The sequence below is a fragment of the Triturus cristatus genome, chromosome 7, assembly GCF_964204655.1.
Source record: "Triturus cristatus chromosome 7, aTriCri1.1, whole genome shotgun sequence".
Lineage (NCBI taxonomy): Eukaryota > Metazoa > Chordata > Amphibia > Caudata > Salamandridae > Triturus > Triturus cristatus.
The window spans coordinates 484369990-484397085 of NC_140590.1; the positions used below are offsets into that span (position 1 = coordinate 484369990).

The 27096-nt window shown below is 49.2% G+C and overlaps 1 protein-coding gene across 1 annotated transcript in view; it reads right to left on the reverse strand.

The window, feature by feature from the left end:
* Window positions 1–27096, reverse strand: part of CFAP52 (cilia and flagella associated protein 52) — a 163076-nt gene that overhangs the window by 25522 nt on the left and 110458 nt on the right. Inside the window, exons 7-9 of the mRNA XM_085616820.1 lie at window positions 26311–26411; window positions 2056–2226; window positions 1183–1331 (exon numbers count right to left, since the gene is read on the reverse strand). Coding sequence (XP_085472946.1) covers window positions 1183–1331; window positions 2056–2226; window positions 26311–26411 — 421 coding nt within the window. The remainder of the gene's footprint in view (window positions 1–1182; window positions 1332–2055; window positions 2227–26310; window positions 26412–27096) is intronic.

The window sequence follows — 27096 nt, forward strand, 5'->3', positions numbered from 1 at the left end:
TACATAATACATGGACCAGAAAAGTCTGAAATCAAGCACAAGATGGGACATGAAGAGGTCAATCTTCAGCGCTGTCTGGATGCCATGGTGGTAGCATATGGATGAATGGTGCACAAAAGAGCATTTTAAATCCTGGCAGCAACGCATGGGAATGCGTGCTTATACCTTGTGTCGAAGTTTGGGAGATTCATAAGTGTCCCGTTAGAGCCATTGATTGTCATTAAGGCTTTGCCAGTACTCCGACAGTACTGGGATTATTTACATGGGTTCCACCACCATTTGGTTATAATCTGTGCACAGCATGGTCTGGGTCTTGGTTATTGTTTCTTAACTATGTTCACCATACTTCTTTCTGACTCAATAGTGAATCCCCCACAACACTCAAAGATGGGTCTTACCATCACTCTATTTCCACAGAGAAGGAAGGGGCGCGTTTTGAAGATGCTTTTCACTCTGCGCAGGATTACCTCGACCTGATTGGCAGGAGACGTGTTCAGTTGCTCGCTGGGAGCAGGCCAACCCTGCCATTTAGGGAAAGCTTCTCAGATCTCACCCCACCACTCATGCGAATTATGCTGTGGGCAGGTGTCTGGTACGCCTCACCTGAAATCACACTCACAAAACCTCTAAAACACTCTATGGTGCAGGCAGGTCAAGCTCCCTTCTCATCTGAAATGGCACTCTTGTCTTTTTTCCTAAACTCTCTGGTACGGAAAAAGCTCCATCGTGGGTGGTTAATGAGCAAACCCTCCCCCACATCCTATAGTTCATGATAAATGGAAAGAGCGCCACTATAACTGAGGAATGACCATCTCCTACGAACTATATGGTGAGGGGAAAGCTGCGCGCATTCCTCATCCGAAACAATTCACTTTCTGTCTCTCGGAAACCGAAGGACCTTGGCAGGCTGTGGTGGCATCTCACGTAAAATGACACACTTAGCATTAACAGCAAGGGAGGTTGGGTTGGTCATCTCAGGCCTGAACTGCTGCTCTTGCCACCTCGCTATATTTCTATGACTTGAGGCATGATGACATCATATCTCCCCTGAATCAATGCTCATGCTGTTGTTGATCACGACCTTGATGGTGCGGCAGCCCCCAGTGGTACCCTACTTCACGTGATGTTCTTGATATCTGTAATGGACTCTATGGTGTAAGGCAGGTCATGAGGCACCCTTACCTGACACGATGCTCTTGCCATCTTTCATGAACTCTATGGCATAGCAGATCATGTTGGGCACCGTAATGCGCAACAGCTCTTTGTTGCTTGGGTTGTGCCAGACACGAATATCACTCTTCGAACAAGTGGCAAATAGCTCCGAAGTCCCGCTAGGAAAGAAAACAATGACAAGTTATAATGCAGGAACAGCGCCAAGAGCAGCATAGGAAAAAGAACATGTATGTGTTTAAACGAAAAAAGTATATATCACCCATAGAGAACTGATAGCTAGAAAGAAACTGAATATTACTGTCCCTGCCTCCTTCACTTGTTCAGTAGGTGCAGGTAAGCTCTACGGGTTCAAATGTTCCTTTCTACAGTTCTGTCGGAAGATTAAATTAAATGGACCCGTTAGTAAAGCATTTAGTAAAGCACAGCCTGAAACAGATGGCTCTAGTGCAGGCATGGCCATTGGCGTGCAAAGAGTGTGTGCGTGTGTACGTCTCCCAGCATGCTTTGCGCTTGCAAGATAAAGACTATCAGATATGTGCCTAAAAATTGCACTTTTTGTACACGAACCGCAAGAGTCATTAGCAATGGTATACTATACATCACATGAGCTGCTGTATTTAGCACGGGGACGGCTTGTGCACAGTACAGGTATCTGAAAACTTTCACCCCGTCCATGAGTTGTACTTTAGTGACACCACAATGCACCAAATATGTGTCAGTCAGACCCGGGCCATCCAGTGAAAATGACTTGGAGTCCCTCTTAAGCTCCACATACAGGCGCCTCTCATACAGTGCCACCCTTCGGCCTTGAGAGGCAGGTGATAGGCCCAGGCTCGTGTGTCGCGGTGACAGTGGCTGCCCCTGAGCCCGTGCTGTACTCACAAAGGGAAGACGACGTCATTCACGGCCTCGCTGTGGCAGGTTGTGATGAGCTCCTCCTTGAACTCGGGGTAGTTGAAGCGGTAGATGTGCGTCTCACTCGTCCCCACGAAGAACTGGTGGCCCTGGCCTCTCAGGGTGATGGAGTTCACAGAGCCTTGCAGCTTTACTGACCTGGACTCGAGGATACAGGGTATTATTTACTACAGAAATATGACACCTTTCTTTATCTACAAGCATGTTTCTCCACAACAAGTATGCTTTTCAGAATCATCTATAGAATAATGCTTAACTGCAGGGCTCCTCACGGACAGAAAAAAAAATACTTAAGAAATTATTAAGAATTATTTAGGAATTGTTGACTCTATGAAGGATAGCCATTCTGTAGAAACATCTACACAGGCCTGTCAGCTTTCCTAATTCTTCCCTTTCTCTCACACAAATTGCCATCTGTTATTCTCTATCGTCTCCATTTCATTATTTTGTTTCTTTTTTTTCTGTAACATACCCCGAATCATCTTTCTACTCGCTTCTCATTTTGTTTCTTAATTTGTTTCTCCCTCTCCCACGCCACTCCTCCAAGATAAAACAAACATTGGCAAAGCCAATGGGTTTCGTCTCTGGGAAATCTATGGGTTTTATCAATGTTTTTTAGACATGTATCACATCAGCGCTAAATGCTATGCAGCATGTCTTAAAGTAAAAAAAAAGCATTATGACGAGGTCTAAACAGTCTGCATCATTGCTCTTTAAAAAAAACTTTAAGCCACTGTGCAAACGTTGTATGCCTGGACCGCGTCATGATTGGTCTGATCGTCCTGGTTCGACGCTCATCCAGGAACATGGAACCCTGGGCATGTTCTCCATGCAGACTGTAATGCAGCCTGTGTGGAGAGCAGGGAAAGTGCGCATGACTGTTAGGCCGGCCCGTGAGGAACAAATAAAATGATAATAATTATAGTTATTATCATTTTATTTCTCCTTTGTTACACTGCTTAAAAGCAGTGGGCTCCTTTGCGGGGGAGCCGCCCCTGACCAGGAGGGAAGTGCTGCAGGCGCCATCATGCAGGCATATGGTCTGCACAACACATTTCTTGGTCAGATGTTGTAAATACCGAAGCGCCTGTTAACTCACCCTTGACGATACAGATGGAAGATACGGCTAGGTTGCTAAATAATACGTTTTTTTCCGGCACAGTCGGGCCTGTGAGTTCTGCACACATTTTGAGACATGTGCAGAGGTCTCACTAATCGAGTATATACCAATGGGCTTTAGCACTTTCCCTCAGGAGGGAAGTCAAAAAACACCAACTAATATAACTGCCAGGTTTTGAATTACAGGACTAAAGGACAAATGTGGAGGAAGCAATAGGGAGTTTTGAAGATGGACAATACGAACACAGGAATAACATTCAAAGTCAATGTCCAGTATGACCGACTTCCTTTCAATTACACAGGTATTTTATTTACACCCAGCACGAGGAACACTACAAACAATGAAGATCACGCCATCATAAAGCAAAAATGTAAGGATGCCCGGAAGCTGGGAGGAGAGAACAAGGTCTGTAGATGCATTTGAATGGAGTGCTCGTTCGGAAATGAATTTAAAAAGTACCTTTCAGAGTGAAGAGCCAGCAGAAAGACACTGGCCAGTGGCCAGTGACAGGAAGCTGTACTTTGGACAAGCTCCATGCCAAGGCAAGAACAGCAGAGCAGGAAGTGAAAGCAGACAACGTGCAGACAATGTGCTGGCCAATCAGAAGCATGTAAATTTGAGCGACGTTGGAGTCAACAAATGGTAAGTTCAGGTAAGTAAACATCGACCTGGACATTACAGAGTAGTAAGACTTCTAACAAGTGTAAACAACATGATTGCTTATTTCCCTACATTCAGACACTAAGGGGCAGATTTGAAAGAACTGACTCATCTGTACAGATGCGTCAGTTTCCCTGCGCCTTCATGCGAAACCCTTGCGCCACCATGGATGCACCACCATGGCGCAACAATTGACAGATGCGTCCGAAATTCGGATGCATCTGTCCGTGCAAAAGTCACGCATTCCTGGAGTTATGTCGCAAGCACGATGCGACTTCAGCAATGCACGGGGAGGCCTATTCCCAATACATTGCGTCACTCCTTACGCCTGCTCCAAGCAGGCGTAGGGTTTTGACCGAGTGGGATACTAGAGGTGGAGTGGTCACCTTCGTCACTTCGACAAGGGTTGTACGAGGCAACCTGAATACATTATACCTGATGCTGGTATAATGTGGCGGAGGGCTTTACAAGTTGACGCATCTCCCTAGATGTGTCACATTGTAAATGGGCAGCAACGTGGTGCATTGTTTATGCCGCCGCAGTGTCTCAAAAAGTGACGCAACGGCGGCGCAAAAGTGTTGCATGGGGCTTGTCAATTTGCCCCCAAATGCTTAGTTTATGGATTTTCTGAAACTAAGACTATGTGAAGCACAAACTTAACAATAAACCCACTTTCAAACTGAACGGCTTGAGCAATCTTTTCCATGGGGATTTAGGCTTTTGTGGGGCAGGCATCACATAAGGAGGACATGGCATGTTCGCATTAACCAACTGACAAAGAGAGCAATTGTGATATTGACTAATCCCGGGCAGAGACCTCCGCTCCGCCTGCGGAGTGTGCGGATATTTGCCTACTCCGTTTTCCACGGAGAACGAGGAGTAGGCAAATCTCCACACACTCTGCGGCGGAGCAGAGTTGGCAGCCCCCGCCTCCCACCCCACCCTATTGACAATTGTTTAAAACTGAAATGAAACGACTTTTAAAGTAAATAAAAACCACTTACCTTGGCTGCGGAGTCCCCGGGCTGCTCTCCTCCTCTTCATAGCCGCCTCTAAGGAAACTGCACATGCGCGCGCGCCCGAGCATGCATAGTTTTCCCAGAAATGGCGATGAAGAGGAGGAGAACAACTCGGGGACTCCGCAGCCAAGGTAAGTGTTTTTTATTTACTTTAAAAGTAGTTTTATTTCAGTTTTAAGCAATTGTTAATAGGGGGGGTGGGAGGCTGGTGGCGTAGCTGAGATCCACGAAGCCCTCTGCATAGCCCATGCTATGCCCACTACGCCCAATGTTAATATTGACACTTCAGATGAAGACTGCTGCCTATCGCATCTGTAAGAAACGCTTCTGGAGCATTCCCTGCTTTAAAATGGTAAAATGGTCAAACTCGGAGCATGCCCAAGATGGGGGGTTGATAGATAAACACTTTCTCCTGCTCCATCCCACAAAAAAAAAACATCAAATGCTGCTTGTGCCTTTCCAGGTAAGCTAAAAGTGCTACAATAGAGCCAGGCAGGCCCCCAAAGAGCAGCTGGTAATAGATGCTGAGCAGCCACAAAGCTTGCAGTATGCAATGTGAGTTGATCTGCCTACAGGCACTGTGCAGAGGCATGAGGAGGCCAGAGCGGGACACCATTCTCCCAGTGAAAGAGCTGGACCTGCAAGTGGTTAGGCACAGGGCAAGTGCTATACAGGACCGTACAAAAGAAGGAATAAAGGCAAAGTAAAGGGCTCTACTCATGTACCAGAGCAGTAGAAAGTTCAGAGGAGGTGCTACAGGATACATCTAAGGGTGATTGTAGGTTAGGTGTGGAGCAGCTGAGAGGAGATTGTTTTTCTAGAGATCGCTTTTCCTCCTCAGTGGCCACTTAAACTGCTGAGATACGGGAAATAAGTGCCTTCACCTGCCCCTTAGATGTAACCCAATTCCTGATTCGGGCTACCCTTTGCCCCAGAGGCTCCTAACTTGTTTGTCTGCCGTTGCCTCAGAGTTTTGCCAGTTTGATGTATTCTCTGTGGCTCCATAGACTTCTGTTTACTATTACCCCTGGCCATCATAGCAGGCTGGCCCCCTTCTTCACGACTGCCCATAAAGGAGCCAGCCCCATCCTTGGTGCCAGGGGCAACGACAGATAGATCGGGGGGCTCATGGCCACATATCTGCATATTCAGGTCGCTGGACTGCCGCCTTAACCCAAGTCCTGACCCCTCGCAGTTCAAACCCCCAACCACAACTTCCTGGTCTGCAAAAGAATCTGAAAAGTACACACATTTTGTTTTTTGTTCGTTTACAGGGGTATGGTACACAACGTGCTGTGAGATCCATGATGGGGCTGAAATCCGTTAGCTTGAGAAACCGCGGATAGATCCACAGACTGTGTCCTGTGACACCTGCCTTCTTTATCAATAACAAAGGGCCTAGAAGAGGCTACAGCATTCCCTCCAGTCAAGGCTGCTGCCATCAATGCATCAACTAATAGGGAGTCGCCGACAGCTGGCTGTTCTTTGGCTGCATGTAGATAGTCCTTCGCTGCTCCAGATTGCAATACTTTCAAAATTGGGCATCCAACATGTGACTTCGCATGGCCTGTTACCTTTGAGCAGACCTCTCCCACCTTGATGCGCTCCTGCTCTGGGGCATCCATATTGGTCCCCTTAGTAGCTCCATAGGTTCCTCCCCCCCGAGCAGCACGGTTCTCTTTTGTGCTGCCATACCGTTAAGTGAACTTGAGCCCCTCTGGGGCTGAAGGTAGCAAGCAGAAGATCCTCGCGAACAGCCAGTAACCTTGTGATCTTAAAGCACCACTGATGTTGAGCAAAGGCATCCAAACACAAGCGTTGCTGCAAACAAACCCAGTGGAGGCCCACTCCCTGTCAAGAGCACTCTGCTCCGCCAACCGGGCGAGCCGGACCAGCAGAGCACCAAGTAGACTGGAGTTCTGTCGGCGGCGGTCTGGAGCGCAGCAAAGTGCTCACTCCCCGACCGCATGGATCAGCCCGTGGGCAGGGCGGTCATCCGAAATGGAGCAGATACCCCAAAGAGAAGGAGCCAGGCACCCACAGAAATCCGCACAGTCACGTCTTCTAGTTGGATGAGCAGGCTGAGCCAGGAACCAGGAGGCAGTAGCTGGGAGCCGGTAAGTCGCGGCAGTCAGGTGCACGACAGAGAACATGCCCTCATCGACGCGGTTCAACCAGCCATCTTACCTATAACCCACATAAATAAATTGGCATAGAGGAAAACCTCCAAGAAACGTCCTTATCGGCAATCATGAAGATACTGCAGATTCAGCGTTCTGAGCAAAAGTCATACCACGTTCATTTGAGGGCAGACAATCTAAAAATGCAACAAGCATTGTCAGAGATGGCGGGAAAGATCACTAGCCTCACCTCGGAGGTTGCCGAGCTACAACAATGTGTTTCTAATGCTAAGGAGGTGGGGACAGCTACATTTAAATCAATTGGCAATCATGATTGACAGTTGGAGATCCTTCAAAACAAGGTTGAAGATATGGAGAACCGTCAGAGGAGAAATAATCTGAGGATATTTAGAATACCAGAAGGAAGGGATGGGGATGACCCTGTCAATTAATTGTGCAATTGTTTGGCAAAGCTTTTATGGACCTGATATTAAACTCTGAGATTCAACGTGCTCAGCGTCTTCCTTTGAATTGTAAATGCATAACTCCAAGTCAATTCTGCCTCGTCCAATCTTAATCTATGTTGGAAACTTTCTTCTTAGACAGGCAATCTCTCTCAATGTACGACCAAATACACCTGTCATGGTAGATGCAATGCCAATCGCAGCCTGCTCAGATCTCTGTAAATCTACTATGGACCGACAGTGGAAGCTGCACCAGTTTATTGACTCTTGAAGGCCACTGGGGCACGGGTATTCCTCCAAGAACAGGCCCGACTCAAGATCACTGAGGATGGCCAAGTACTGATGTGCCACTCTGAGTTTGAGGCTTTGCAGGCTTTGACTCGCCCCAAGAGTTCTTTCATTTATAATTAATGATAATTGAAACATTACTGATGTTCTTTTTTTAATTCTTTTTTTTCTTTTACCACTACTACCTCCACTCTTTTTCTTTCACATGTGTCGTTGTTTATATATCCGGTATCTGACCCTTTTTTCAGCTTTCACACTGCTGACTGGGTGTTGGGGCTGGGGCTGGTGGGTGGGGGGAAGCCGGGTGCGGCATTCAGCACTACGCCCTATCAGGGCTGTCAGGACATTGACAACTCCGAGAGTTAGGATGATTCCTTCTCACTATCACAGGGGTGGGACCAGTCACGGGTGGGGTTGGGGTGGGTGGTTATGTTATATCTCTCCAGGACAGAGGGAACAGCTTATACTGTGATTAAGGTTGGGAGGGGGAGTAAAGTAAATCAGAATATTCTCAGATTTCTTAAAGTATACATACACATTTTTTTCTTTGTGGTCTTTGTTTGTGGTGGTGAGGGTGCAGGATTAGGCCGTATATTCTGTTGGAATAATGACTAGGATTAAATGTATGAATTGGAATGTTTCCAGCCTAAACTCACGATGTAAGTGACAGTTGGTCAAGGAGAAAGTAGAAACTTACAGGCCAAATCTTTTGACCTTAACCGAGACGCACTGAGCGTATAAGGATCGTCTCTTACTGAAGCAACTTGGCTAACACATAGTGAGCACCACCTCACAAATAGTTTCTGTTCAGGGGGTCATTTTATTATCAGCAAAAAGAATTCACTGTAACATCTTGAAAACTGCGGCTGGTCTAAAAGGGCGATGGGTGCTTGCTCAACTGTTATTGTATTCCCAGAGATTTGTCATCTGTGTACTGTATGGGCCCAACATTGACGATCCAGAGGTATTGGATATGCTCTCCCTAGAGCTCTTAGACTGGGCAGGGTAACTGATTATTATGGGTATTTTTAATTCTGTCTCACTAATACACAAGTTACACAATCTAACATTTAATTTCCCCCCATCTGTTGACTAATGATGATTATTTAACTTATACTACAGGTTTATCAAGGGAATTATTTGCCAACAATACAGGTACAGCGATACCCCCAATTGTTTAGGATACCATTAAAGTTGATATTCAAGTCACCACACTACAGGTTATCACTAAACAAAATCAAGCTTTTCTGGATGTTGTGCGTCAACTGGGCAAGAAATTCTAAGTCTCGAAATGTTTCATGCCCAGGCAATTGCTCAAGGCAGCACGGGCGAACAGGTAATATTTTCACAACTAACTGAAAAACAGTCTGTGTCAGGACGGGTATTAAAAGAGCAGATTGCAGCAAAGTATGCGTAGAATAAAGCGCTACAATATGAATATGGTGACAGGGTCGGGCGAGTTCTAGCTCTACGGCTAGGCAGTCCAAATGTATGATACAATTCATCAAAGGTATAGATGGTAATCTTCATACGAACCCGATTCCATTTTAGAGCAGTTCACCCTGTTTTGTCAGGATCTTAATTCCCAGCCTTATGTAGACAGCCATGCGGAGACTGTGACATACATACAGAAGTGTAGGCCGCCCCCATCTTGGAGACGATCAGGCAGGCGAGTTGGAAGCTCAGTTTTTCATAGATGAGGTGAAGGTGGCCTTGGCAGCTCTTCCCTCAGGCAAGGCGGCAGGGGAGGACGCTTTTCCCTTAGAGTTCTATTAGGTTTTTAAGGATGTACTAGTTACGGAATTCTTTAAACTTGCACAGCATATCTATGACAGATGGGAAATCCCTAAATCCTGGAAGGGAACTGATATTATGGTCTTACTGAAGAAAGGCAAATCACCAGAGGACATGGGGTCATACCAACCCATCTCTCTGGTAAATTCGGACACTAAATGGTTTGCTACGGTCTTAGCAATGAGACTTGCCCCTCTCGTTCCGATGTTAATTTCTAAGCAACAGCTTTGGATTTGTATCAGGAAAGGACACCACGGTCACATAAATACAGCAGTCTCTGCATTCAATGTTGCAGGGAAAACCAACACTTGGATGGGTATGATCATATTAGATGCCAAGAAGGCCTTTGATCGCATTGCTTGGGATTTTATGCGGGTTTCATTGATTGCCTTTGGGGTTGGTGATAAATTCATACAAATACTGCAGGTACTATATAAGACCCCGCGTGCTAGGGTGATATATTTTAGGAGGTACTCAAGCCTACTGTAGACACACCGCAGAACTTGTCAGGGATGCCCGCTGTCTCCCCCGTCATTTGTTATATATATATTGAATCATACTTAAGATCGTTGTTACTGAACCCTGGCATTTCGCCCCCCAGGTTCAGTGGCTATGATCTTAAAATTACTGCTTATTCAGATGATTTGGCTGTATATGCATCAGTTCCGCAGCTTGCCCTTGGAAAAGTTGTTAAGGAGGCTGAGGATTTTGGTAGGCTTTCTAGGTATAAGTTAAATATCTCTAAAACACGGGTCTTTATGAATATGAGCTAGATACCCCAATGACAGGGGTAGTTCCGACTGCTGTATATCTTAGTGTTAAATTGTGCCTGGAGGTGAGGGAAATCACTGAGTTGAACTATGAGCCTCTCTCGATGTCAGTCATTGCCACAATGAAGGCATGGAATAAACTACCACTTACTATACTTGTACGATGTAAGATCGTCAAAATGAATATCCTCCCGAAATGTATTTATCTTTTTCGGGCCACCCTTTTCGGGTCCAGAACTCTTTTTTGAGACGCCTGGAAGGATTTATTGGAAGTTTTTTATGGGGCTACAGGCGAGCGAGACGAGCAATTCGACCTATGAAGTTCCTATTTAATTGAGAGGGGCTACAACTTCCCGATTTTTAGTTGTATTTCTGGGCTGCGTTCTCTGGGCGTCTGCGTAGTCTTTTAGTCCTGGCTGACCCAGATCAAGAAGATTTCTGCCATCAATTAGCGCTGGGTGTAGACTATAGGCTTTTCATGTATCGATTGGGGGGCCCAAACTATTATAAAAGGGTCCATTAAAAGGTCCTGAAGGATGCTATTCATATCTGGCAGGAATTGTGTAACAAATATTCAATCTTTTTTGAATAAGGCAACGCCGTTGTGGGACAATCCTGCCTTCCCGTCAGTGTTTCAAGATCCAAACGGGAAGGCCTGGGCTCGATATAGGGTACAGACTATTGGGTAGGTGTTTTATGTGAATGGCGTCTGTTCTTTTACTGGTTTACAGGCTAGCTATAGGCTCTTGCATCACTTTGTCTTTAAATATTTACAAATGAGGGATTATTTCTTGACACATTGCAGCTACCCAGTGGATTTTGCAGATACTGACTTAATGTTCTGTCTTTATACAGTAGGCAGGAAACCAATGAAAAGCTTGGTATATCAGGCTCTCTGTCAGCATCTAACTGACAATAATTTGTTACTGGCTTCAAAATGGGGTCGGCAACTTGATACAGCTATGCATGTTTCAGATATACAGAGTGCATTGGAGATTGTTGACAGATCAGTCCATTCGATCGATTTGAAGCTGCAACAATTCAAGACTATCTGTCTTTTACAGTATACGCCAGAAAAAACGTATAAATGGTGTCCCAATGCTCTCCGGGATAAAACTAGGTGTCCTAAATGCAGGCAACAGTCAGCAGACATGGCCCATTTGTTTGTTGCATGTCCTCCTCTTCAGCAGTATTGGTCTGATGTAACTAAGGTAATGTCTCATTTTCTTAGCTTGCATATGGTTTTATCCCCTAAAGAGATGTTGATGGGTACGAATGTGATGGCAGTCCCAAGGGTCTAGTGTCAATAATGATAGTCTGTTCCTAGTTATGTGTGGCCTATGTTTGGATCTCTGATGCCTCCCCTAAAGCAACTGAATGGTGGTTGCTCCTGAGACAAATATATGAGTCAGAGCAGGTCCTTGCCAAAGCAAGAGGCCCATCCTAACACAGGAAATGTTATAAAATGTGGGCAGGTCTCATCTGGTACATGACACATTATATCACTGATTAAGTAAAGTGGACCTAAGTGCAACGTTTGACACTGTCTCTCATGCTGTGCTGCTGGAACGGTGATTCAGAAGCCTTATACCTCTGACATTATCCCTCTTCAGCAGGGAGGGCCACAGGGTTCTGCACTGAGTCCTACTCTTTTCAATTTGTATCACCGTCCTCTGGCAGATGTAATCAAACGCCATGGTGTTGGAATGGTGTTGTATACTGACGACACTCAGCTAATCATCACAATGGCACGAGATGATGGCAGACGTTGACCTTGCGGCTTGGATGCAGGCTAGCTGTCTAAAATTAAATGCAGACAAGACAGAGGTCATGGTGGTGAGGAGGCAACCCTCAAGTTAGTATCCACATGGTGGCATTGTGTTCTGGGCCCTACGCTGATTCCTAAATCCAAAGTGAAAAATCTCAGCATCCTTTTTGATGCACAGTTATCCTTGGACAGTCTGATCAAGGCAACGGTGGGCACTTGTTTTGGTGTGCTGAGGCTTCTGCAGAAGATTCTAGGGCTCATACCGGATTCAGCTAAAAATAAAGGTTAATACAAGCTCTTTCGGTTACCCGGCTTGACTATTGCAATGCGCTCTATTTGGGGGTCTCCTGGGAATGCTTCAAAGAGTAAAGAATGCAGCAGCCCAGATGTTATTATGAATTCCTAAATGGCATACCATCAGTCCAGGTCTTGCTGAACTGCACTGGCTCTGCATTAAGCACTGAGTCTCTTTTAAAGCTCTCTGTCTTAGGCACAGGATACTGAATCGGAGGGGTCCTAGTTACCTTTTTCCCCTGATTCAATCCTACATCCCCTCCAGATATCTTAGATCCAGTCAAGCAGCTCTGGCAGTGATTCCCAGAGTGCGCAGACTGCGTCTGGGGGGCAGCTCAGAGGCAAGGTTCCGGAAAGACCTTAAGACCTGGCTCTTTAGGCAGAGTCAGCAGAACTAGTGGGCCTTACCTGTTGCCTGACATTTTTGACTGGCGTGGTGCTATTGATTAGCATGAGGACACTCCTTGGAGTAAACAGGCGCTCTACACATCTCATATAAATAAATATATACAATAAAATCTATATATATTATTATTTTATAAGTATATTAATATGATTATAATGATGCTTTCTGCTTTTCATATTAACACTTTATTTTGTCTAGACTTATGTATTGAACAGTCTAACTTGAGAAAAATGGAAAGGACTGCGGTCACTGAGCGGCCCACTGCAGAAGTATAACCATGCTGGTACACTTGCCATGCAGACTGGGAACGCTGCTCTCCCAAGATGTGGTAAATGGCTGGTTTGAGTGAGTAGATGAGGGGATGACACAGGGATCAATTGGTAATGAACTACCATTCAGTCATGTTATCAAGTGGTGCTGGAGGGAGTGAACCGTGCTGAGGCCTACAGAACTGACAGGGAGGCCTACCGACTTCTGGCAGTGATTAGAGGAGAATGAGGTGGGTAATAGTTAGTTGGCAGCTGTGCCAGACCTGGCAGAAACTAGATCACAAAGTGTGCTGATAGTTAAGGTGGAGGTGCAAAGAGAGGAGTGAGCTGCTGGGACATAGCACCTTGTTGCATGACAGTGGGCAGGGCCTAGACCTATAAAGTGGTGAGAGTGGCCTGCGACTCAGGTGTTACAGATAAAAGTACACCTGGAAGAGACACCAACTGGCTGGCTCTTGACTACACCTAGTGGAAACAGAGCCTGGGCAGGGAGAGCAATCATGGAGTGGTAGGGAGTAAAGTAAGCCACAGTCATTGTCTTGCCTATTGCTCAGGAAACGTATCAGGGCAGATAGAGTGAGGGGTTTTCATCCTAGGTAATGGACATGTGATTCCCCTTTTACTTTCAACAACATCCAGAGGAAGAGGGGCTCGTCAGAAGAATTACCCATGGGGGATTGACACCACAACTCAGAGCTTCGTGTGGAACGAACCCAGTACAGTACAGGACAGGGGAAAGCCCCTTGAAGGGTTGCCTGAATTGCAGTACAAGTGGCAATGAGTCCCAAATGCTCAGCAATGGCTGGAGATCACACCTGAGTTAGGGGGAACCTATGCACTAGAACAGAGTGGCACTGCAGTAGATTACAAATTTGGCCTCGGGTTGGACAGCGACAACAACCAATTATACCTGCATCAGAGGCAGATCCATGCTGCAGCTGATAGACGAGAAGATAGGACAAGTGGATTCACCTACTGCCACCCAGATGCAAGAGCTACAGTGGCACTCAAGGAATGATGCACAGTGCCACAGAATGTAAGAATAGCTAGCGGCCTGTTAGAATGGGGAACCTCTGGTTGGCACAGGTAGGTGCTTGTGACAAACAGTGGTCCCTTCTTCTATTCAGGGCGAGAGAATTACCCCTTCAGAACAACCCCTGCTCACCCTATAGGTAGTGTGGCGCGAGCAGTCAGGGCTAAACTTCAGGGCGCTAGTCAGTTAAGCATTTATGATCACACACAGTAAATCACAACGATCCCCCACAAATGGACACCAGGCGTAAGTTGTATCAAAAATACGGATGCTTTATATAAAAGATTCTTTGTTACGCAGGCATGTACAAGACCATCAATAACGGATGCGAAATGGAAGCCACAAGATGATAATTAGGCACTGTTCTTTTCTTTGGTAACTTATTTGATCACGAGCGCTTCACAGGGCTCGGTTGAGTCAATCCAGTCACGATGATGCGCAATGCACCCGGGGTACAGTGATACGGGGAAATCAGAACGTTGCGGACCCCGAGTCCGATAGAGAGTTCACTGTACCTGGGAACGTGCGATGTGCTTGGACGAGTCTTCGGGAGAGATGCAGGTTCTGCACCTCGCGGGTCTTCCGGGTCAAGAATTCAGCGGGTGGCTCTCGGTAGACAGGTGCGGCCCAGGGCCCCCGACACGGACTGTGCGGGAGGTCACTGCGGAGGGCAGCACGGTCAGACTCAGGCTGGGAGGTGAAGCGGGGCGGCCGGATACGTTACGACGTACGGGCGGCCGTCCGAGGCTGGATTTCACTTCCCCACTAGAAATCCGGCGGGAGGGCGAGAGGGCACCAAGCGCGCTCCAGTAGCAGGCAGGTGACAGGGAAGCGGGACGGCCAGACTCGATGGGTCCAGAGCGACTCAGGTAGAGCGGGGCTCTCGGCGAGTGGAGGCGGCCAGGCTTCTGGGTGTCACGGCCCTAGGAGGGATGCGAAGGTGCGCAGGGCACTCCGGCGGGAGAAAGCACACGGCTCGAATTCTCAGACGAGCGGAGACACGGTGAACCCACTGGTCCTGGGGTTCAGTTCAGGGGGCAAGCTCTTCTTCCAAGCCCTTGGAGATAGTTGAAGAACAAAGTGCAAAAGTCTCTTTCAGTCTTTTTCCTCTCCTTCCTCAGCAAGGCACCTACTGCAGGCCAGTCCCTCAGGTCAGGGAAAGTTACTCCTCCTTCAGCTTCTTCCAGGTCCTTCTAGTCAGGCAGAGTTCCTTCGTGGTTCAATCTGGATCTGATTTCTTAGGAGCCAGGCTCCTACTTTTATACAGGGATTCTTTTGTTCTTTAGCGCCAGGGGGCCTGGGCCTGGCTCAGTCCAGTTTTGGAGCACTCTGTTGTGGTGACTCGGCTTGTTCCTTTCAGCAGCAGGGCAGAGACATCAGCCGCTCCACAGGGGGCGGCGCCGGCTTTGTGGTGGTAGAGCACAGGTCTATTCAAGAGTCAGGGTGTACTCCTCCCACCCACCCTGGTGTAATCTCTCTACCCACCACCTGGCAGCCAACCTGTCTCCTGGAATCCCCCAGCCCTGCTCCTGTACCGTTGCTAGGCAGAACACACACCCACAGCAGAGGCGGACTGAGATGGTCAGGCACGCAAAGGCTAACTTTCTAAAAGTAGCTTTTGCAAACCCAGGATATTAAAATAACCTTTACTAAAAGATGTATTTTATTATCCCGAGTTCAGGCATACTAAACATGACTTTCTACCATGCTCTCTGAGTCCACTGGGGTGACAGCGTGTAGCGATCCCAGCAGCCCATTCTGGCCTATGGAGAGCAGGTAGCCTTCAATAGTGAAAAACGAAAATGGCTGTAATTCACTATTAAGACATGCCACACACATCAGGGCATGTCCTACCTTATACCTACAATGCACCCTGCGCTTAGGCCTACCAGAGGGGTGACTAACATGTAGTTAAGGGAAGGTTTAGGGACTGGCAAGTGGGGACACTTGCTCAGTCAGCGCGACGGTACCCGACCGCGCGCAGGTTCTGCAGTGGCAGACCCTAGACACATTTTACCCCGCTGCTTCGGTGGGTGGCACAAGCAGTGCTGCAAGCCCACCAGCAGCATCTGGATATACAAGCCCTTGGCACCCCTGGTGCACTCTACTAGGGACTGATAGTAAACCAAATAAACCAAACGTGGAAGTCAATTCACATAATACATTTTACCATAGGGAGCACTTGCACTGTGGCACTGGATGGCAGTGGCACAGTGCCCTGAGCAGCTAACACCAACACAAAACACATTGAGGCACAGACAAAAATGGAAGGGTGACCCACGCCAATGGTGCCAGGTCTAACACGTGTCCCCTCCAGCTGAAAAGTGGGGAGAACTACCCTACCCCAGGGAGTTCTGCATCACTAAGGCGGAAAAACCTGGACAGACCGTCAGCATTGGCGTGATCTGTGCCAGGGCGATGCTCCACCGTAAAGTCCATACCCTGTAGGGCGATGGACCACCTCAACAGTTTTGGGTTCTCACCCCTCATTTGCATCAACCATCTGAGGGGCCTGTGGTCGGTCTGAACCCGGAAGTGAGACCCAAACAAGTAGGGTCTTCGCTTCTTCAGCGCCCAGACCACAGCAAATGCTTCTCGTTCTATCGCACTCCACCTTTGTTCCCGGGGAAGTAGCCTCCTGCTAATAAAGGCTACGGGTTGGTCAAAGCCCTCCTCAGTGATCTGTGAGAGAACAGCCCCTACACCATGCTCTGATGCATCCGTCTGCACCAGGAACTCTTTGGAGAAGTCAGGAGCCAAGAGCACGGGCGCCGTGCACATGGCAGTTTTCAGGGTGTCGAAGGCTTTCTGACAGGTGTCAGTCCATATCACTTTTCTGGGCTGCTTCTTCGAAGTCAGCTCTGTCAAGGGGGCAACGATGCTGCCATACCCCTTGACAAACCTCCTGTAGTACCCGGTGAGTCCTAAAAAGGCCCTCACCTCCGTCTGGGTCTTTGGGGGCTCCCAAGCCAGGATGGTTTCAACTTTGGGTTGGAGGGGCGCCACCTGGCCGCTCCCCACTTGGTGTCCCAAGTACACCACTGAACCCTGCCCGATCTGACACTTGCTTGCCTTGATCGTGAGGCCTGCCTTGCGCAGCGCCATCAACACTTCCCAGAGATGTTGCAGGTGTTCTTCCCATGTGCCGCTGAACACTGCGATGTCGTCCAGGTAGGCGGCGCTGAACTCGGTCAGCCCAGCCAACACCTGGTTGACCAACCTCTGGAAGGTGGCAGGGGCATTCTTCATCCCAAAGGGCATCACCCGGAACTGGTAATGCCCATCTGGGGTAGAGAATGCAGACCTCTCTTTGGCCCCATCAGTTAAGGCGATCTGCCAGTACCCAGACGTTAAATCAAACGTGCTGAGGTACCGTGCAGCCCCTAACCGATCGATGAGCTCATCAGCTCTGGGGATGGGGTGCGCGTCAGTCTTCGTGACTGAGTTGAGTCCTCGGTAGTCCACACAGAACCGGAGTTCGGGTGTGGCACCCGGCGCTGCAGCCTTTGGGACCAAGACCACTGGGCTGGCCCAAGGACTGCTGGAGGACTCAACCACCCCTAGGGCAAGCATCTTCGAGACCTCCTCTTTGATGCAGGCTCTGACCCTGTCAGTTACCCGGTAGGCCTTGTGCTTCACAGGTAAGCTGTCTCCTGTATCTACATCATGGACGCACCAATTTGTGATACCAGGGAGAACAGGTCAGGGAACTGCCCCAGCAGCTGGCGACAGTCACCCTGTTGCTCAGGGGTCAGGGTGGGTGAGAGGTTAACTCCATCCACTGACCCGTCTCGCTCTGAGGCTACCAAGAGGTCAGGAAGAGGCTCGGACTCCTCTTCCGTCCCATCATCGGTGGCCAAGAGCATGCCCACTTCGGACCTCTCCAAGTGGGGCTTCAGTCGATTGACATGTAGGACCCTTAAGGGGTTCCTAGGAGACCGCAAGTTCACCAAGTAGGTGACAGAACTCTTGCGCTCCACAATCTCAAAGGGTCCGGTCCACTTGTCCTGGAGTGCACAAGGCTCCACAGGGGCCAGGACCCACACTTTTTGGCCAGGTTGAAGCTCAACCAGAGTGGCGTTCTGGTCGTACCACCGCTTCATTTCCTCCTGGCTGGCTTCCAGGTTTGCCTCAGCAAGTTGCCTGAAACGCCTAGTCTGGTTCCGGAAAGCCAGCATGTAACTGTATACATTCTGGGGAGGTTTCCTGGGAGATTGCTCCCAGCCTTCCTTGACCAGACTAAGAGGTCCTCGTACTGGGTGGCCGTACAAAAGCTCAAAGGGACTGAACCCTAGAGACTTTTGTGGCACCTCGCGGTACGCAAAGAGAAGGCATGGTAAGAGGACGTCCCACTTACGCCTCATGGGTTCCTCGAGACCCATAATCATGCCCTTCAGGGTTCGGTTGAAGCGCTCAACCAACCCGTTTCCTTGGGGATGGTAAGGGGTGGTGAACTTGTAGGTCACACCACACTCTTGCCAAAGGGACTTCATATATTTCGATATGAAGTTGGTCCCCCTGTCAGACACCACCTCTAGAGGGAATCCTACTCGTGAGAAAATTCCCATCAGTGCCCGTCCCACCACGGGGGCCGTCTCTGTCCTCAGAGGGATGGCTTCAGGGTACCGGGTGGCATGGTCCACCAAGACCAGGATAAACCTGTTGCCCATGGCTGTCTTGGGGTCCAGTGGCCCCACAATGTCAATCCCCACCCGCTGGAATGGGGTACTGACCACAGGGAAAGGTTGGAGTGGAGCTCTCAGCTTCCTTCCACTCTTGCCACTTGCCTGGCAAGTCTGGCATGTCCTGCAGTGAGTGTCAGAACTCCTGCGCATTTGGGGCCAATAAAAGTGGGTGACAAGCCTTTCAAAGGTCTTGTCCTGCCCCAAATGTCCTGCTAACGGTACGTCGTGAGCCAGCCCCAGTAGGAAGGCTCTGAACTTCTGGGGTACCACCAGCGCACGGGCTGACCCAGGTTCAGCAACCTTAGGCTCGGAGTATAGGAGGTCGTTCTCCCAGTAGATCAAGTGAGTTCCGGACTGATCACCATTGGCCTGGGCTGCAGCCTGCTGCCGCATACCCTCTAGAGAGGGGCACTCTTTCTGCTCCCTGCAGAATTCCTCCCTGGTGGGGCCTCCTTCTTGCTGCCAATGGGTCAGCTCAGGCAGGTCCCCCAGTTCGGCTATCTGTTCCCCGGTAGGCTCCAGGGCATCCCCCTCAAGGTCTGCTTCCTCCTGGGCCGTGGGAACTTCAGGAGCCGGATTCCCGTGCCTCCCTTGCCCTCTCTCTAAGGCCGGTTCCTGGGCCTCTCCCTCAGGCTCCAGGGTTCCTTCAACACCCCTACCGGCTGCCATCGACCGGGTGGTCACGCACGCCCAATCAGGCAAGCCCACATCCGCAGGTGAGTTGTCTTCTCCACCTTTTCCCAAGGGGAGCTCTCCAAATCGTTACCTAGGAGACAATCAACAGGCATGGCCTCTCTCACAGCCACTTGCAGAGTACCAGAGACCCCCCCCCACTCAAAGGGAACCTGAGCCATTGGACACTGACTCTCTGTGTTGTCGGCGTTGACAACACGGCAGAATGCGTGCGGGACAACCTGCTCTTGAGACACCAGGTGTTGCTTGACAGCAGTCACACTGGCTCCTGTATCTCTAAGAGCCCCCACCCTCTTGCCATTTATGGTCACCCACTGCCCATACTTTTGAGTATTGGGGGGCAGCTGGGCCTCCGCGACCATCTCACTGTCTCCTAATGAGACTAGGGTCATCTGTACGGGATCCCCCGCCCCTTGGACATCTATCTCCCTCCCCAAGGCTACACTATTCACCTGCTTGGGGGTGGAGCACCAGAGGGTGCTGGTTTACCATACAGGGGGCACTTGGGATCCACGGAAATGTGCCCCAGGTTGTTACACTTGTAACATCTGAGGGGCCCTCTTTGAACAGGGTTACCTGTCGGGGCCCCGGTCTGCTTCGGAGGTGGGGGTGGCTGAGAACCTTTCCCTTGGTTCCCTTGGGAATTACTTTGGGGCCCTCTGTAGAACTCCCTCTGTTTACCCTTGTCCCCCCCATTCTTCTGCTGGGGACCCTGAACACCTTTGGCGGGGCCTCCCACGGGACCCTTGTGGACCCTGGTGCTGATCCAGCGGTCCGCCTCCTCAGCAAGCTTCCTCGGGTTGGACAGCTTGCTATCGATCAGGTGCTGGCGTAGCTCAGGAAAACAATTATCCGACAAGTGCTCCCATGCAATTAAATCAAACAGCCCTTGGTAATCATTCACCTTGCTACCCTTCACCCAACCATCCAGCGCTCTGCAAAAAAAGGTCACATATTCTACATAAGTGGTACCAGGTTTCTTGGTGCAATCCCTAAATCTCTGTCTGTACAATTCAGGAGTTAACCCATACCTTGTCATAAGAGCCTCCTTCATGTGTGGATAGGATGTGTGGACATCAGAGGGGAGGTCTAGCAGTGTGTCCCGCCCCTCACTCAGGAACCTTCCCCACAACCCCGCTCCCCAATCCTTCTCAGGGACCCGGTGGGAGGACATGGCTACTTCATAGGCCCTGAACCACTGCCCAATATCATCCTGCTTATAATATTCTTTGACTACATCTTTAGGAATGTGCACCCTTGACTCTGTTGAATTGCTGCCACCAGAGGGTGAGTTGTCTAAACTCCTGGCCTTGAGATCCAACTCCCTCATTTTTACCTCATGCTCCATGGCCAGTTTCTGCCTTTCCATCTCCATTTGCAGTTTTGCCATCTCCACCTCATGTGCTCGTGCAGCACTCCTGTCGGCCATCTCCTCGGGCGACAGGCCTCTGCTAGGCTCAAAAACACCTTCTGGGGGTATCACCTCTCGTGCATTCTCTGGAAACTTTGATTCGTGCCAGGCTCTCAGCGCCTTCACGTACTGATCCTTGGTCGTTATTCCACTTTGCTTAATTCTGTACTTGGAGAGATATCCTTTCAGGACATCATTTGTGCACTTCCTCAGTGCCTCGGGCTTCCAATCGATGTCATCCACTCCAGAGAATACAGAGGACGCTCCGCCTCCACCGACTGAGCTAGGCATGGTTTCTGAAGGTGGAGATTCTTCTTTAGCAACAACTGTCAATCAATCTGTGGCTGCGTTATAGGTCTGCTCTACGTGGTGATCAATAATTCACTGTATGTAAATCATAAATGCAAATTCGAAATCCCACCGCTGCCACCAATGTTAGAATGGGGAACCTCTGGTTGGCACAGGTAGGTGCTTGTGACAAACAGTGGTCCCTTCTTCTATTCAGGGCGAGAGAATTACCCCTTCAGAACAACCCCTGCTCACCCTATAGGTAGTGTGGCGCGAGCAGTCAGGGCTAAACTTCAGGGCGCTAGTCAGTTAAGCATTTATGATCACACACAGTAAATCACAACGATCCCCCACAAATGGACACCAGGCGTAAGTTGTATCAAAAATACGGATGCTTTATATAAAAGATTCTTTGTTACGCAGGCATGTACAAGACCATCAATAACGGATGCGAAATAGAAGCCACAAGATGATAATTAGGCACTGTTCTTTTCTTTGGTAACTTATTTGATCACGAGCGCTTCACAGGGCTCGGTTGAGTCAATCCAGTCACGATGATGCGCAATGCACCCGGGGTACAGTGATACGGGGAAATCAGAACGTTGCGGACCCCGAGTCCGATAGAGAGTTCACTGTACCTGGGAACGTGCGATGTGCTTGGACGAGTCTTCGGGGGAGATGCAGGTTCTGCACCTCGCGGGTCTTCCGGGTCAAGAATTCAGCGGGCGGCTCTCGGTAGACAGGTGCGGCCCAGGGCCCCCGACACGGACTGTGCGGGAGGTAACTGCGGAGGGCGGCACGGTCAGACTCAGGCTGGGAGGTGAAGCGGGGCGGCCGGATACGTTACGACGTACGGGCGGCCGTCCGAGGCTGGATTTCACTTCCCCACTAGAAATCCGGCGGGAGGGCGAGAGGGCACCAAGCGCGCTCCAGTAGCAGGCAGGTGACAGGGAAGCGGGATGGCCAGACTCGATGGGTCCAGAGCGACTCAGGTAGAGCGGGGCTCTCGGCGAGTGGAGGCGGCCAGGCTTCTGGGTGTCACGGCCCTAGGAGGGATGAGAAGGTGCGCAGGGCACTCCGGCGGGAGAAAGCACACGGCTCGAATTCTCAGACGAGCGGAGACACGGTGAACCCACTGGTCCTGGGGTTCAGTTCAGGGGGCAAGCTCTTCTTCCAAGCCCTTGGAGATAGTTGAAGAACAAAGTGCAAAAGTCTCTTTCAGTCTTTTTCCTCTCCTTCCTCAGCAAGGCACCTACTGCAGGCCAGTCCCTCAGGTCAGGGAAAGTTACTCCTCCTTCAGCTTCTTCCAGGTCCTTCTAGTCAGGCAGAGTTCCTTCGTGGTTCAATCTGGATCTGATTTCTTAGGAGCCAGGCTCCTACTTTTATACAGGGATTCTTTTGTTCTTTAGCGCCAGGGGGCTGGGCCTGGCTCAGTCCAGTTTTGGAGCACTCTGTTGTGGTGACTCGGCTTGTTCCTTTCAGCAGCAGGGCAGAGACATCAGCCGCTCCACAGGGGGCGGCGCCGGCTTTGTGGTGGCAGAGCACAGGTCTATTCAAGAGTCAGGGTGTACTCCTCCCACCCACCCTGGTGTAATCTCTCTACCCACCACCTGGCAGCCAACCTGTCTCCTGGAATCCCCCAGCCCTGCTCCTGTACCGTTGCTAGGCAGAACACACACCCACAGCAGAGGCGGACTGAGATGGTCAGGCACGCAAAGGCTAACTTTCTAAAAGTAGCTTTTGCAAACCCAGGATATTAAAATAACCTTTACTAAAAGATGTATTTTATTATCCCGAGTTCAGGCATACTAAACATGACTTTCTACCATGCTCTCTGAGTCCACTGGGGTGACAGCGTGTAGCGATCCCAGCAGCCCATTCTGGCCTATGGAGAGCAGGTAGCCTTCAATAGTGAAAAACGAAAATGGCTGTAATTCACTATTAAGACATGCCACACACATCAGGGCATGTCCTACCTTATACCTACAATGCACCCTGCGCTTAGGCCTACCAGAGGGGTGACTAACATGTAGTTAAGGGAAGGTTTAGGGACTGTCAAGTGGGGACACTTGCTCAGTCAGCGCGACGGTACCCGACCGCGCGCAGGTTCTGCAGTGGCAGACCCTAGACACATTTTACCCCGCTGCTTCGGTGGGTGGCACAAGCAGTGCTGCAAGCCCACCAGCAGCATCTGGATATACAAGCCCTTGGCACCCCTGGTGCACTCTACTAGGGACTGATAGTAAACCAAATAAACCAAACGTGGAAGTCAATTCACATAATACATTTTACCATAGGGAGCACTTGCACTGTGGCACTGGATGGCAGTGGCACAGTGCCCTGAGCAGCTAACACCAACACAAAACACATTGAGGCACAGACAAAAATGGAAGGGTGACCCACGCCAATGGTGCCAGGTCTAACACAGCCTAATAAAGATGACATGAGTACCATATGGAGGGGAATGGAGTGGTGTAGAGTGGAGTGGCGCAGAGTAGAGTGGTATAGAGTGGCATTGAGTTGAGTGGCGTGGAGTGGAATAGACTGGGGTGCAGTGGCATAGAGTGGCGTAGAATGGCATAGAGTGGCATTGTATGGAGGGAAACAGCCTTTACATCACATGCTTAGTCATGCGTGCTGTTTCCTCGCAAGCGGAACCACGCTTCCCTTACCCACCCATATGCCATAAAGCGTGCAGTCTAGATGCGCGGATGGGTGGGCACAGGATGAGGAAGGATTGGGAGAGAGCCGGGCCTTGTAAGTTGGACTGGGTCCGGGTTTTCGAGAGGTGGGAAGTCGTTTATAGGGGTGGGGTAGTTTTTAGGACTCGGGGGTCAGGGTTGTTTATAGGGCAGGGGGGTGGTTTTAGAGCTCAGGGGGGGTCGGTGTCGTTTTCAGGGGTGGGAGTCTGTTGTTAGGGCTCCGGGTGGGGGGGCTGGAGTCAGGGTCGTTTTTAGGATGTGGGGGTCAGATTTTAGGGCTCGTGGGGGTCAGATTTTAGGGCTCGGGCGGGGAGAAAGGAACAGTTTTCAGTACTGGGGGGCAGTTTTAGGGCTCAGGGCGGGGGGCTGGATCGGTGTAGTTCGTAGGATGTGGGCGCGAACTTTAGGGCTAGGGGTGGGGGGGGACAGTTTTCTGGGCTGGGGCAGTTTTAGGGCTCAAGGGCGGGTCAGGGGTCGGGGTAGTTTTAAGTACATGTAGCCGGATCCACATTAGTACTTTTCAAGACCTGCAGGGAGGATACACCCTTCACGTCTCACAATTATATAAATATTTGCAGCTGCGTCATACACTCGGCACACACATCTCAACAGGCACAACAATCCCCGAGTTTAACCCGCTAGAGGCTCAGGTCATGATGGGGAACTTAGGGAAGGGGGGGGGGGGGCGGGTTCCCGGATATACCGTACCCTTATTAATAATAGCCCGACAACACCCGCTCCACTCAGGAACCAGTGGGAGGGATGGCTGGGCCCACTGGAGGAGGAGGACTGGCGTGAAGCCATTATGGCCACCAAGACCATCACCACTTCAGCCAGACTACGCCTAATCCAACTATATTATTTACACACTGCGTATCTCACCCCAGAACACCTCTACAGGGCAGGTCTGCGCCTCTCACCGAACTGCACATGATATGGACAGGAACCAGCAGATTTTTACCACATGATCTGGACCTGCCCTCGCCTTGCCTCATATTGGGCTGCAATAGAGTCCAAACTCACACATGTCCTGGGTTGGCAGGGTTCTCAAGGTCCCCTACGACTCATCCTGGGAGTAATGGATGGCCTAGACAGATCCAGACCTGACAAATTATTCCTGGGGACAGCCATCACGGTAGCCAAACATGACATTACCTCGACATGGGCGCAGTCTAAACCCCCAAGTATAACCAAATGGCGCCAGGGCGTAGATTGGTGTGCCACACAAGAAACACCCATATTTGAGGCCCGGGGATGTCCAAATAAACATAAAAAGGTCTGGGGCAAATGAATGAATCAATTAGACTGAGTAGAATTGTAAGCTATATATATGCACAAATGTATGGTTTATGCGCTGTGGTTGAGAACTGTTGCACTCACTTATAATCAAGTAATGCAAATGTATTATGAAGCATCATGGAACATTGGTCAAAGTGTCACACTGTTACTTATTTACTTGCTTGTAAAAACCAATGAAATTGTTTATAAATAAATAAAATAAATATCAGTGTGTTGCAAAAAGGCAGGGAAGAACAAAGACAAGGAAGATCACATGTACTTGGTCCATGCTCCAGGGAGGAGATAACACAAGAAAGCAATGGAGGCGTACGGAAGCTAAGCAAAAGTAATAATGCAAATGAAAGTGACAAGGAAAATAACCAATGGTATGCTCTGGGTGATTTATAAGCCCACTAAATAGTAAAACAATACTCCTAACAGCACAGTGCATGGGCTGTGTATGTGAGACCTAAAAAGAAAGGCTGTCATCTACCAACTACACACCACAACCTAAGGCAACTCTGGAGCAGCATGATACACTTACGGTAACTGAAACAAGGAAAACTGAGAATACGGCCCACAACATGACCTGGTATTGCGGATGAGGCCACACCAGTAAAATTGAATAGTAAGGGGTCATGTGATTTTGCAGCACACATAGAAAGAGGAATAATATGCGTTTCAGGATTGTTTTTGTGCAGGATGGTGCCCACTTCCTGCACAAAAACAATCCTGCATGCAACAAAGGCATCCTTGCATCATGGTGCAAGGGTGTCTGCGTTGGCACTAGGCTACCAAATGGGCGCCAGCGCAGAAGAAAAGGCAGGAATGCACTGTATTGACTTATATACGGTGCATTTCTGCCCTTTCCCTGTCACGCATTACAGCGCAGCAAGGCAACTTGCTATGTTGTAGTGTGTGACAAGTTCATGAATAGGCCACTAGAAATTTAGATGTCACCTCAGTAGGTACAAGTTCAAATATGGCAGTGTAGGGATGAAAAAACAGTCATCCATGTACTATTGCACACTTGTGTCTTACGAATTGATTCAAAGCTGCTATAGCAATCATTGCAATGTACTTGTGAACAGTCAGAATGTTGTACCCTGCACAGCAGCTTTAGTCAAAAACACTATGGCCACAAGAAATGTGGAACTCACTTGACTGCTTTGTGGTTTGGACCTTTACAGAGCGACAGCTTCCCATCTCCAGAACCGATGATAAAATCTCCTGTCTTCAGCAAAACCAACGCTGTGATCCCCTAAGAAAGAAGCAGAGAGAAACCAAAAATCCACGAAGGATATTAAAACCGTTTGCTTCGTGATGTCACACCTCTCTCTTTCTCCTAGCCATTCAGATTGGTGCTGCTGGGATCTTGAAGACAATATTTCTTTCCGGCTTACAACATGTTTCATCTGAACTTTCATTCTTTGGCATATTTCACTCTACCATCATTTCCTCAGAACTCTTGCATCATCAATGACCTGTATGTCCACTTTCTCTCACCATCGCCACAAACAATGACTTCATTTCCATCCTATTCACCCAGTACATCTCACAGAAATGTTCCATGACCTCAAACAATTTTGATAAAATTCCACAAAATGTATATATCTGCAGGGGCGTGGGAAGGAGGGTGCGGTGGGTGCAGGCCGCCCCGGGTGTCATCACTAAGGAGGGTGACAAAATGGCAAAAATATGTTTTACACAGATATTTTTCGTTGACCAACAAGGTGCATCATGACTAAATACAAGTCTTCTTTCTGCTCGGGACAGAGGGGTCAAAACAAATGACCTTTGATGGAATTCAGCATTTTATTCTTCTCTCCTTTTCGGCTAATGTATAATTGTTGTGGTGGTTGTTGGGCTAAGGTTGAAATCAACATAAAGAGAGAGAGAAACGATGTTAGAGCCAAGTAGATAGTTCTCTGTTCCAGTGACCATTA